Source organism: Gallinula chloropus (genome assembly GCF_964237585.1).
Source record: "Gallinula chloropus genome assembly, chromosome: 3".
NCBI lineage: Eukaryota > Metazoa > Chordata > Aves > Gruiformes > Rallidae > Gallinula > Gallinula chloropus.
Window position 1 is genome coordinate 64,734,415 of NC_140087.1, and position 13,531 is coordinate 64,747,945.

Genomic DNA, 13,531 nt, shown 5'->3' on the forward strand with positions numbered 1-13,531 from the left:
GAAACATAGGTTGTTAGCTGGAATTGATTTTAGATGGCAGCAAACTTCAAGGAGTGTTGGTTTTTACAGCCTGCTTGTTTCCAGCACCCTGAAAAATTTCTCAGAATTTAGAGATTGTTCTCCTAAAATGGCATTTTTAAGTAGTCACATAGTAGCTGATGCATAATGAATGAATGTATTGTCATGGACTAGAAGGATCTTAACACTACGTAGTCTGTCTTTCTAGACAGTGTGGATATTGCATGCTTCTGTGGAATGCAGCTTTAGCGTTGTTTGGAAATAATATCTGAGATACTGTTATTTGACCTAACTTGATTTTATTTTTTTTTCAACATCTTAACCTTGTTATGTTTTGATTTTGTTGAATGTTGATTTCCAGAAGTTGATTACTTTCTAGTTTAAATTCCTCTGTTCTTTCCAGCAATAGGCAGCTGTTTACACGTGAGAGGCGTATTGCAAGACTTAAGAAGAATAATTTGGATTTCATTCAGTGCCATTCAAATTCATAAATTAGATTTATGTGTATGTGTGGGTCACAAACTAAGAAACTTGACCTTTTCTATGCATGTTTTCTGTCATCCTTGGGCATAACTGGGGAGAATGCTTAACTCTGAAGATAATCTTTCTAAGAGGGAATAATTAAGAAACCATTGGAGGGGCATAGGTTTTTCTGTAACAAAAAGGCTAAATTCCGGAATTATCATGACCATGAACCTTGTTAGCTCTCCCTCCCCATTCAGATTCGGTTCTGCTTTATATCATCTTTATGATTAAATAACTGATTTCCCTATTAAATCTGTATTAATATGATCTTAAGCCATGGCTCTTTAAGCCATCTTTCACTTTGCTTATGGCAGTGGTTTTTCTTGCCTATCCAACTGCTTATCTAAATGATCCCTTCAAGTACCTGCTGGAAGTAGGCTAATCCTATGAAGCCCATGAAATTGGCAATTGATATTAGCATTGCTAATGCTTCTGGTAGGCATTGTATTTCAAGTAGCAGAGGTCTAACTGTGTGCAGAACTAGGCTCAAAGACTGACAGAACTTGCTTGTGTAGCACACTTCTGTAGCTCTGGGTGAGGTTCCAGGCACGGCTGTTGGCACTGTAAAAATACTCATCTTGTGGGATGTTTTCTTAGGTAAGACTTTTATTTGGGTTTACTTGCACGTAGGACTAGTGTCTGATGTTGAAGTGTCAAAGCCTCTTTGCCTGGAGCTGTCCTGATGCTCCTCTTCCAAGTCCACAGAAAGTATTCTAATGATCTTCTTCTGAAGGGTAAATACTATTGTTAGCGTGTTTCATGGTTGAATAAATTGGTCTGATACACAGAACCGAAACGTCCCTGGCTTGCTTGGTTCCATAGTAATTTGGGAAACAGTTTAACAGGGAGGGTAAAGCAGTATTTTTCAGAGACACTCAGGTAATGAAAAGACAAACAGAAAATTATATTTAGGACCGTTCTCCTGGCCGTAGTGAATAACTAATCATGCTGGAGGTGATGTAAGCAGCATTGTGCTACATTTGGGAAGAACGTTCTGGTTATGGTATGCTCCTTGTTTTTTCTGGTTGTGTTGCAGCTGTTTGCTAGTTTCCCCTATTCTCCTAGTGCTTATGTCCTGAAATAACTCCGCTCGGCTCAGTGGGCCTATCTGTAAGCCTAAGTGTTACAGGAGGTGGTTGACTTCAGACTGTAATAAATGTATGCTGAAGTTGGAAGCGCTACTTTAAATTCCATTTTGTTCTATTCGCGCATAAGGATGCCATCAGCATAGACCGACATTAGGCTGGGTAATGGGGCAGACAGGGAAACCTCTGGCTGCCTTCTGACTCTGCCTTCAGCTTAAAGTCAAAGATCCAGAAACCTTCGTCTGGAAAGAAACAGCCTCATTAGTGCTTTGTACAGAGACATCAAGGTGTCTGCTTTTTGATTGAAGCAGTGAATAACGGGGGGGAAGGGGAGGGGGAAATCAAGTGTCTTGAGTTTTGTTGGTGCTCAGTGCCTAGCAGGAGCTGAGTGAGCTTGGGAGTAAGTGTGCCTTTGTGGTACAGGATCAGAAACTGGTCTGAGAACACACTATATGCCTGCATTAAAATCTATAACTGGAAAGATTAGAGGCTAAGTCTTACCTGTTAAAATGTGTACCCATGTGCCACTAATGTTCTAAAGCATTTGAAATATTGAAATACTTAACGCCCCTTTGACATCTTCTGTTATTTTGGTTTCTCCTTGGAATGTTTCCAAGCCCCATCTGTATCTTGAATCTTAGGTACTTGGAAGTTAGAGTACAGAAGTGCTGCAGATTTCAGTGACTAACGTTTAATGTGGGATGATGTGTTAGTATGCATTAAAAATAACATCCTTTTAGTTCTTCAGACTTTCTGAGATTTAAAATATATTTATGAGATATCATGATGTTTTCTTTTTAAGAGTAGACTATTTTTAAGTAAAGATGTAGATTGTTACTTGAATGAGAACTTCTGTGACTTATAAAAGGGGACAAACAGATTTGGGGAACGAAACTTGAAAAAATATGTTTTTACTCATGTTATTTGAGATTAAGAAAGTTAAGAAAAAAAATTATGAAACCTTGTTTCCAAATATGTCAATATACAAATAATTTTTGTACTGTGTATTTTTAAAATACTAAATTTGATTATGATTAGGCAAGTTTATTTGGAATATAGTGGTGTGGTGTGTAGCTTGGTATAGTTTTTTATTTTTAAAAAAATACGTGATCGTTTCTAGTTCTACTTTTGGAGCTGGTAAAATCTTTCTGTGGACTTGTATCTTGATACATGTATCAAACTCTCTGCCCAAAGACAGCATGTGCTACTTAAACTACCATCCAAAGTTACCAGTTATACTTTTAAAAGTGAATAAATTACTCCTCTCTACACCTTTTGATGCTATAGCATATTCTGTAACTGCCTAAAAGCCAAGCCACTAAATTCCCAATTACTTTATCTGCCTTCCAGCATACCTCAGTGGATGGGTACACTGAACCACATGTCCAGCCTATCAAGTCAAGTAGCAGACAAAACATCCCCCGATGTAGAAACTCCATTACATCTACCAATGAAGAGCATCCTCACATTGGAAATTATCGCTTACTGAAAACAATAGGAAAAGGAAATTTTGCCAAAGTGAAGCTGGCAAGGCATGTGCTTACTGGAAGAGAGGTAAGCTTTTAGAAAAAAAAAAGGCTGATTGTTTTAGATTCTCTTTGTCTATCTTTATAGTAAGTATTTCTGCTCTTTTACCTTTCTCCTCTGAATAAAAAACATGCATTTTTTGGCGTCATGAAGATGCAAAGATACTCTTTCAGTATATAAGAAAAGTTACCTGATGTTGCCTGAGTGTGCGTCCTCTACTCACCTGTTATTTAAAAATAACAAGAAATCAAAAAGCTGTGTATCAGGGGAGATTTTGCATCTAGGAGAGGTCCATTAGCTCCCAGGCATTTCCAGAACTAAAGAGAAATACATTGATACATAGATTAATTTTTTTTTTAATATTGATAATCTATAGATAGAAAGATCCTTGATATTGAAATCTACTGACAGCTAAATCTTGTGTTTGGAGGGCTTGGTTTTGCAGTGGGCAGGGTAGTGTTGTTCTGTCCAAACACTGACAGAAGTATAAAACTGTTTCCTTGGTGGTACCATCTGGTAGCAAAGTTTTGACGTCCTGCTGGTAGATCCTAATAGGTGAGAAATTTTGCTTGATGAAATACATAAAAGCAGGCATGAATGTGTGTCTTAAAGGCACACCTATGCTTTTGCTCACAGAGGTGCAATATGTTTTTGTTCTGATATTATTCTGAGTTTAATAACAAGGTTGTTTGGATATGTTTGTTTTTCCTAAGGTTGCTGTGAAAATAATAGATAAAACCCAGCTAAATCCTACTAGTCTGCAAAAGGTAAGAATATGCCATAACATCTGAAATTCTGTGAACAGTTGAACTGTGATCTTTTATTTACTTGATAGAAATACTTGGTCCCTTTATCTTACTAAGCAAACGTCTTTGTGCTTGAGTGACTTTGGGAGACAGTGATATCCTACTGTCTTTGCTATAATGTGCATGTGCAGTTTGTCTGAGTGCTGTTGCTTGACCTGAGCATTGTGTATTCTTTTGACTTTTTAATAAAATATTTGTTAACCTCAAAGGACCTTTGGCAGTTAATTTTTGTGTACAGAATTGACAAAATAAGTGAACGTTATCAAAACGTTGTTTTCTGATTGTAAATAAAAATTCAGAAGTGCTTCATAACCATTGTGATGTGTTTTAATAAAATCCCAGGGGTGGTTTTGTTTGGATTTTGGGGTTTTTTTCCCCCCCTATTTAACTGTGCAAATGTTTGGTTTTGGCTGAAGCACAGAAACATTGCCTTGTCCTAACAGAGGCTGGCTGTTATAAAAGTCTGGGATATTTTTTGTTTACAAATACTGGGCTGCTGCTGTCTGTAGCTGTAGAATGAGAGAAAGAGGTTTTTGTTTTTTTATCTCTGACTGCCATCACGTTTTATTGTGTAACTTTGGTTATGGGGAGTTACGTATGATAATTGCTTTAATGACATATAAGTTTTATTTCACAGAAAAATATTTGATAATAATTCAAGAAATCATTCCAAGTATAAATGAACTTTCACAGCCTGCAGAAGATGATGTTGCACTACACAAATAGTACGCAAAATCCTCATGTAATAGGACATTGCTGCTGCTGCTGTTTAGTTTTTGACTGGGAAGCTAATAACAAAAGAAACATTTTCAGATAGTTAGAATCATCTTATAGCAGAACTGGGGACTGAAGTTAAATTTAGTTAATTAACCAGGATTCCATTCTTCTTCAGTAACTTCTAGAAATATTTATCCCATGCATCTTCTGCTTACACTGGAAAGTATGATTTTGTTGCTAGAAATTTTTTCCTTGTAACTTTTGGTTTGCAATTTTCAGAAAAAATCATTTTTGTTTTGAAGCTCTAGGTGTTTTCAGCATCCTACAATTTTCTGAGAATTGTGAGTGAATCTGAGTATTGATTCCCTGAAAGCTTTTAAGTGGGCTTAAGCACAGTTTTTGCACAGTCACTCAAGCAACTGTAGAGTTTTTTAAAGCAAATAAGGATGTGAGTGTAGTTCACCAGCATGCTTAGAATTACTTCTTCTGTTAGTATTTGGATAGGTCATTTGTGTATTGCAAATAAAAAAAATTCTTGTCCTGTTCAATGAAATTAGTTGTCTTTATTTTTCTTTCTGAACTAGCACATAACCTTTGTGATTACATGCTATATAGTGTTACTGTAATGTGAATTTTTATGAAATTGTCATTGGTGGTTGCATTGTACATAGGGCTGTTAAGTAGTCAGTATTTTCTTCAAGAGGTAATGTTGGGAACAGGAAGCAGAGACAGTATTGTTTATTAGGAACAGACACTTTTCTAAAGAATGCTTCTAGAGGAGTATTGGACTGGAGTACATTACTGCCACAAAAATAACCACTCCTGAGTTTGAATTCATCTAAATTAGCGTAGCTAAGAGGACAGTCTGAAGAGCTTCAAAGCTGGTAAATTGTACACAGGTCAGCAAAACATCTTTGCCTTCAGTCACTATTCTTACTACTCAAGAGAAGTACAGATTTTGGGCACAGGGTCATTCACAGAACCATCCCCTTTCCATTCACTATAACATAAAAGAAACCAAATGCTGGTGGGTTTTGCTATAGTACTTGCTGCTGACCTAATTAGCTAAAATTAGCTTGATTCCTCATAGCTTTTCATGCACTGTTTTGTTTTGTAAACAGAAATATTTGAGCACATACTTCATTTGCTGGAAGTGTGGTGTTGGTTCTGTAGTTACTCACAGGTGTGACAACAAAGAAAGTGTCAAGTCTGTTAGTAGCCACTCTCCGTTGTTGTGTATGCTACATGGTGTGGACAGAAGGAAGGCTTCACAGACACCATTATTTTAACCGAAAACATGGAACGATAGGAGATGACACAAGGAAGCTGGCCTTGTGAATTTGGAATTTTACTTCCTTGTGCGTGGATGGTGTTGTAGTCTTGCTTCAGGACCTCTGCCTCTCTAAGTAGATAAACAGCGTTGAATTAAGGGCACTGCCTTTTCAGAAGTGTTTTCAGTTTCTTCTGTATCCACTGTCATGACTCTTATTTGTTCCCAAATGTAAGTATTTGGGTTTCATCATAACTAGAATTTATATTGAAAGAGTTGTTCTACCTGCTACATTGAAAGTGTCCCTGTATACTGACTTTGCTAGGGGTCTTTCTGGCTTAGCGTGCTGTTGCTTTTCTGCAATTGCTAGTGAAACAGAAGGTGGGCTTTTCTTAATAGGTTTGATTAACAAGTGGCATTTCAGTTTTTCCTTTTTTATGAGTCGTCAGGCTTCTTTTTATTATTTAAACATATCTATAGCCTCAAACTTAGCTTCATTCCATTGTTAAGAGGAGTTGAATAGAAGTAAAACAGTAGAAGACTTTCTACTATTTCACAATTTCCATGTACTACCTGTTTTTGCAGCATCCCTTCGCAGTAGTGAGATAGAAACTAGCAAAGCAATTAATCACATCATTCAAAGCAAGAAAAAGCTTTGGTTAAATGAAGATTTTTAGCTTTATTGTAGTGACTTAAATTAGTAAATTTTAAACATAGATGTCAACCTGACAGCAAGTAGAACTGTTTAGTAATAGTGTGACACAAGATCTCTGTATTTTCTGCAGTCTGTGCCTTGGAAAAGCAGGAATCAAATTTTAAAGCCTTGCACCTTTTTCAGAGGTACAGATTCTATGAATTGTGTATGGTGCTGCCTGTCCTCTACTGTGTGAGAGGAGCAAACACTGACATTTTCTTAATTAATATAAATGTGTGTTTATACTGGACCAAATAAAATCGTGAATATACACCAGGACTCCAGAGGATAGTACATTTTGCCCAGTTTCCATTCTGCTCACCCTCTGCTATTTTGAACATCTGTATTGAAATAAGGCTACCTGCTCTTTCTGCTTACTCTGCATTTTAGAGACCCTTACACATTCCCTTGGACCATACGGGCTGAGAACTGCACAAGGTATAACGTGGCTGTATTTGTGGTCTCTACACAGTGCTGTTCCATTGTTTCAGTTCTTTGAAGCACCTTCCAACCCAGAAAAAAGAAGTTACCCGTCATGCCAAGGAGCTATAGCAAAGCTGCTTGACTTTAGTTATGTAGCAGTATTATGGAATACATAAATTACATCTGCCTCATTTGCAAGATGCCTATACCCGAGTAACTTCAGAAAAAGATCTGAAAATGTTGCTAAAGAACTGCTGGAAACTTGTCAGCAGCTGATAACTGCAGAACATCAACTCTGAGGAATGTGGATCTTCCCAGGAAGGCAGCCTTGTGTGATATAGTTTCAGTAGCCAGCAGGCAGCTGGGAGAGGAGTTTTGTAGGGAGTACAACCCCTTAGGGCTTTTGAATCTTTTCTCAGAGAAAGCCATTTAGTCAGCAGATACCTGCATGTAGATTCCAGGATTTCAACTATTATTTCAATTCTTACTTTGCTGATTTCTCTCTTTCCCTGCTCCAGTGCATTTGTAGGGAAACTGACATCATCCTGTCTGTAAAATAAAATAGCCAGTTTCTGTTTGGCTTATGCTTGACATGATTTGTGTGGATGAGCATCACCTAAGTTAAAACTTCAGTCACTTCAGCCTTGTGCTGTACTTGCTCTTAAGCATGCAAACACATTTCATCCAGCATTAGAAGTGCCTTTGAGTCAAAATTCCCAAACAAGTAGCCCACCTCAGAGCCAGTAACCAGCAAGAAAATACCCAGATTCACCATGTGACTTTGTTGAGTTAATTGACAATTTGCCATAGCAGAGCTGATTTCTTTCAAAAGGTTGAGACTGACTGCTTCCTTTTGATATGTTCATGGTGACTATGCATCTGCTTTTGTGTGAGAGCATATGCTTCAAGGTTCAGAAAAATGCCTATGCAGCAGGACATATAATACAAGATGTTATTAAAAAAAAAACCAACAACAACAAAACAAAAAACCAAAAAAAACCCCAAACCAGTGTTTTATAGAATAACCCAAGCCCATACTTTAGGTCTTGGTGATGTCTTCTATACAGCACTGGAGCAAGTAAGTGTTTCTTTAGCATAACAAAGTATCTACATCAGACTGGAGGTCAGTAATCCTCTCTCTTAAGGAAAATAGACTTTTATGCCCATTTCCTATAGGTTTTTCATTTTTAAAATGAGAAATTATGTGTCACTGTGAAGTCTGTTTGAATCTTTAATTAGTAAACTTCTAAACCCTGTGAGAATATTACACAGAGTAATGCTTTTTTTGCATTTTTTCTTAATGCTACTTTCTCTAGGTTTGAAACCATTTTATTTATAGAAATCTAATATTTTGACCCTGATAAGACGTGTTCACTGCTGTAACTTTTGTACCAGCATTAATACTGTTAAGATATGGAATAAGTTTCCAGTCTTCTGGCAGGAGCTGCAGTTTTCCACATACCTGCTTTGAAGTTCTTCTGAAGCTGTACCATCTATCGGTTTAGATTTGTTAGCTTCTGACTAATTGATAGTGTTTTAGCTGAGAAACTTTTTCTTACGCAACAAACTGGAATATTTAGAAAAACATTTGCCTTCTTCCCTTTGAGCCCCTCCTAGAAATTTAGGAGCAAAGACCTCTTGTTTCTGTTTTGGGGTGTGGGGGGTAAGAGGTGTTGGTTTTTTTAAGTAAATGCACTGTTGTCTTAAGTATATGCACTTAGGGCTGTGAGTTTGTCCGGTTGTTTGTAATTATGCAACTCAGGATCATAAAGCAGACTGGCATCAATCATAAATCTTCAGGCCCTCAGAGGAGAAGGGACATCACTGTTCGTGACCCAGTGTAAACTTTGGTAGTTGTGAGAAAAGGGAACTCACCCACTTCACCTCTGTGGAGCGGCAGGACTGAGAGACATCTGGATTCTTTATACCTAATTCTGTTTTAACATCTGTGTGTTCAACTTTCCTGTGGTACTACACAGTGCATTTCCCAGGCGCAGTTATCTGTGTATTCCAGATAGTTAACTGAGTTTGCAGTCACCAAAGAAATCAGAGCGAAGAGATAACAAAAGCTTATGTGAACAATCTGTTTGGTTAGGTCATTGTGAAACTCCAGAAAGGGCCATAAAACTTTTGCTGTGTCATATAATAGATTATGTTTTCTGGAGTTCAGTGCGCCATCTTTATTTATATTTTATGCTAATGTTATTTTCAGCATCTTATGCTGCTCCTTTTTGCCATCTAATATTGCCTATCTTGCATAACTTTCCCTAATAAACACATTGTCTTGCTTCCTTGACAGTTGTTTCGAGAAGTACGAATAATGAAGATACTGAATCATCCCAATATTGGTAGGAGCCCGGTGTTTTGGCAAACTTTTTTATTACACTGTTTACATTTTACTCTCTTTGGTTTTGTTTGAATGTACTTTAATGCTGTGCTTTTCTTCGTTAAACCTTTTTGAGGTAATAGGACAGTGAGCGTTCAGTAAATGCTTCATTGTCTCACCTCTTTTGTTGACTGCTTGAAACAGGAATTTTACTCTGGGAAGATGAACTACTCAGTCCAGGAAGGCCTTAACACAAAGTAGATGTTGAGTATTGCAGGCCCCAACTCCCTTCTTACATCAAAATTACTCTTGAGGCCAAAAAGCATGAGTTTCTTAGGTGAAAGTAGCAAAACTCCATTGGTTCGGTCTAGGAAAGACTCCCGCTGACTGATATTTCCAGAAAATTAGAATTACAAAGTATGTAATTTTCCCTTTCTGCTTTAGTTCTTTCACCTACCCCACAGCTTCAGGGCCCTACTTTGTGATGACAATTCTTCTGGCTGAGGAGGGCTGGACAGTCTTGTTCCAGAGACAGTTAATGGTCCTGAATTGGCCAGAGGGCTTGTTGCATACAAGGTATGGATGAGGTGTACAAGTTATTACATGCTAGGCACTCCCTTCTCATCCCTTGAATTGTTTGTTGCTTCTCCAGCATTCTTGGCTTCTGCTGTTTTTCGTTCTCTTGGGGATGTTGGTGGGGTGGAGGGTGTTTGTTTTAAATGAGTGGTTCCTATTAGAGTCTGAGGAGAGTCTTTCAGACTTTGTGTTTCTAGTATCCACTCAGTTTTTACTTGGTCAGAATCTCAGATTTCTAACTGGGAACAGTTTACTAGTGAAACAGGGAAGGTTTGTATGATCTGAAAGATGTCTGTCAAATCAAACACTAATTTCAGCATGAACATGTTTGTACAGTGTGCATAAACTTCAAAGAAAATTGTGAATTAATATGCTTTATCAACTGTGATTTAGAGCTCCTTCCCCTCAAAAGAATGCTAACTTAAAGGATACAAAGTTTTTGTATGGTTTCCTGTAGTTACTGGCCATAAATTATGCTCACTTTCACGAGTATAATTTTTTGTTTGTGCTGTGCTTTTGTTCCCTGCTGCAATCTCTCATTCATTTCTCTTGCAGTAAAATTATTTGAAGTTATTGAAACTGAAAAGACATTGTATTTGGTAATGGAATATGCCAGTGGAGGTAAGTGGATTCTTAATTCTGCTTTAAGAATAAACTAACCTATGAAGAGTCATGCTGGTTGCATGCCTAGGAATGATTTAAGGACATGATGGTTAATGGCCCATTCCAATCTAGCCTTCACAGCAGCCCTGGCAGACATTCCAGGGCAGACTTTCTTGGTTGCATCACGTTCTGTATGAGTTTTGTGCTTAGGAGTAGTTACTGTTCTGAGGTTTCTGCTGGGGTAACGGGATAATCTGGTGCTGATGCCAGCAAAAACTTGACTCAGTATTTAGCCACTATAGTTAGGCAGGTACTGGTGCTTCGTTTTACCTTGTGTGCTCTTGGAGAGACAGGTCCAGGAGATGGGAGTAAGGAACTTGGGGAAAGGGGACCAGATGGACCATAAAGTGTGAGAGGGATTTAGGGTGCCTGCCAGAGAAGCTGTGTAGCATCTGAATGGGAGATGCTTGAATGTGGGAAGGGAATTCAGCGCAGGGCTAGGGACCAGCTTGGAAGAGACGCTTGTCAGACAGCACAGAGATGGGGATCTGAAAGGCATTTGAGCAGCTTTATTGGAGAACAAGAAGAAAAAAGCAGAAATAGTACAGATGCTGCTAAGTGAAGGCCCTAGAGACAGGTGAATCAAATCTGGTATATGCGAAGCTGCCTGTTTCCCAGTGTGTTTTACATGCAAGGTGAATGTTTTTAATGATTAAATTTTATTTTCATTTCATGGGGTTTTTTTAAAAGTGGATTTATTTTAAAAAGTGAAGTAGCATGAAAGGGTTCCATTTTTGTATTTCTTGACTATTACATGTCTGAAAAATTAAATCCAATCAAGACAAATAAAAAAAAGGATTTTTTTCCTGGCTGCTTCTATTTCCTTTCCCTCTCAAGAATCCAAGTGGGGTGAGGAGGAGTGTTGTTTTCAAGCATGACTTAATTGTGCATGACAGTCAAAAATAAAACCTGGGCAATAGGACTGATGCTTTGTCCTTGTTGTGGTTAGGAGAAGTGTTTGACTACCTAGTTGCTCATGGAAGAATGAAAGAGAAAGAGGCTCGTGCAAAATTCAGGCAGGTATGAAATTAACATTCACTCTTCTTTTTTCTTTTTTCTTTTTTCTTTTTTTTTCTATTTATGGTGTTTTCAGATAGACATGAGTGTGAGCTTATTTCTTTTACTTTAAAAAAAATATTCATTGTTGTGATAATGTTTACTAAAGCTGGAGTGGAAAAAATCCCTGAAGAGAAAAGTATCTGCTTCCTACGTAGTGTCTAAAAATAGTAAGTCTGTTTTACATTCTTTTTCAGTGGATGTTCCGAAGAGCCACGTTTTTATTGTGACTCACTTGAAGTTTTGATCCTTTTCTGATTATTTTAAAACTTATCAGATGTTCTATCTGGAGATGTTGATATGATGATATGTATTGCTGTGTCATGTCAGTATGAAAAGTATTCTGTAATAGTTTTTTATATTCTTCTTACAGACCTTGTTGCCTTACTCTTTTTCTTACCCTGTTTTAGTGATTATTTTGTTAAAAGCTTTAATTAGATAAATAAAATTTGGTTGTTTTCAGAATTAAGGTGTGTAACATGTAAAGAAACTGCTTTTAACTTGCTGTCTTTTGTTATACAAATGTGAAAGTTGTACATGAAAATGTTGAATGAACTGTTCTGTTAGGGATGAATTGCAGAGAGATGCTGCAAATATTTCAGAAGATAAAATCTGAGATGGTACATCCGGGTATTGGATTGGGCAGTGGAATGATTTCCTTTTATCATTGCTGCTCTTGGGTAATCTGCATTTTAAATAGATGTTAAACTTTTTTGTTTTCCAATAAGAAAATTAGCTGCTTTTAAGGACTTTAAAATTTTAATGTTTGAGCTTTAATGAAACTTACATGAAGTTTCTAAAATTAAATCTTTGTTTATGACATTCTGATGTTCTGCTGAATCGTATCAGGAGCCAAAATTACTAACGTGTGTATGGAAGCTTGTACTGAGATTGTAATAAAATATGTCACTGATTATTTTGGTGTTTCAGATTGTATCTGCTGTGCAGTACTGTCATCAGAAATGCATAGTTCATCGTGATCTCAAGGTAAGCTGTTACTTATTTTTCATTTTCTTGGTTGCCAGTACAGACTTAGTTTCATTCTTGTCCTTGCCAGTGGCTCTGAATGACTCAAACGTGAATGAGGGAACTATCACTTGTATTTTATTCTGAATTTTCTGAAGCACAAAAATAATGTAGCTTGCCTGTTGTAACAGGGAGGAGACAAGAATAGAGCATGTGTTACTTGTATTCCAGTTTTGGCTTTAAGAAAAAGAGGTGCTCTCCAAAGAATTATACCTGCTGGCATGCAGATATCTGCACAGTGGAGCTGCAGTAATTCAGTGATACCAGTCAGCGCTAATTAATTAAAATACATAAGATACAGAAAATGGTCTTTTCTTAGTGATTTGTAAGAAAAATGTTAGGGTGTTAATCCATTTGAATTTCTGGTTTATACGCTAGTGTTTCATTCAGACAGAAAAATAAATTGAAGGTAGACAGAAATTAGTCAAACTTTTTTTTCACACTTTCTAGTAGTCTATCTGTATAAACATACCAGACCATTTTAGAGTTCAGCAATTGCAGGTACAAGGTAAGCCTTCAGTCTGAAATTGACTTCTTGCCAAGTTTGGATGTCATGGGACTTGAATGCAGGATCTTCACCCACTTGAAAGGTGGCTTGTGCTCTTGCTTCTATGTCTTTGTATGTTTACAGAGAAAACACTGATACAGGTTCTTTTTTACTGGCATATCTAAATACTTGTGAAAAGCTGAGGTTGAATAGTTCCTACAAGTTTTGTGCATCGGTGTCTTTTGTCTGTATTATAATACACTGCAGCATGCTCTCATCTTCTTTCTTACAAGTCTGTTCCCTAATACCTGTCAATCTGCCAGCTCCTGTGT

General features: G+C 37.3%; 1 protein-coding gene across 6 annotated transcripts in view; it reads left to right on the forward strand.

Annotated features, from left to right (window-relative positions):
• The window catches only part of MARK1 (microtubule affinity regulating kinase 1), a 58,165-nt gene that overhangs the window by 20,170 nt on the left and 24,464 nt on the right, over positions 1 to 13,531 (forward strand). For 5 of the 6 annotated variants that reach the window (XM_084262235.1, XM_084262237.1, XM_084262236.1 and 2 more), the window contains exons 2-7: positions 2,979 to 3,182; positions 3,869 to 3,922; positions 9,365 to 9,413; positions 10,523 to 10,588; positions 11,580 to 11,650; positions 12,617 to 12,673. In XM_084262235.1, coding sequence (XP_084118361.1) covers positions 2,979 to 3,182; positions 3,869 to 3,922; positions 9,365 to 9,413; positions 10,523 to 10,588; positions 11,580 to 11,650; positions 12,617 to 12,673 — 501 coding nt within the window. The remainder of the gene's footprint in view (positions 1 to 2,978; positions 3,183 to 3,868; positions 3,923 to 9,364; positions 9,414 to 10,522; positions 10,589 to 11,579; positions 11,651 to 12,616; positions 12,674 to 13,531) is intronic. The other variant, XM_084262240.1, reaches the window with a different exon arrangement.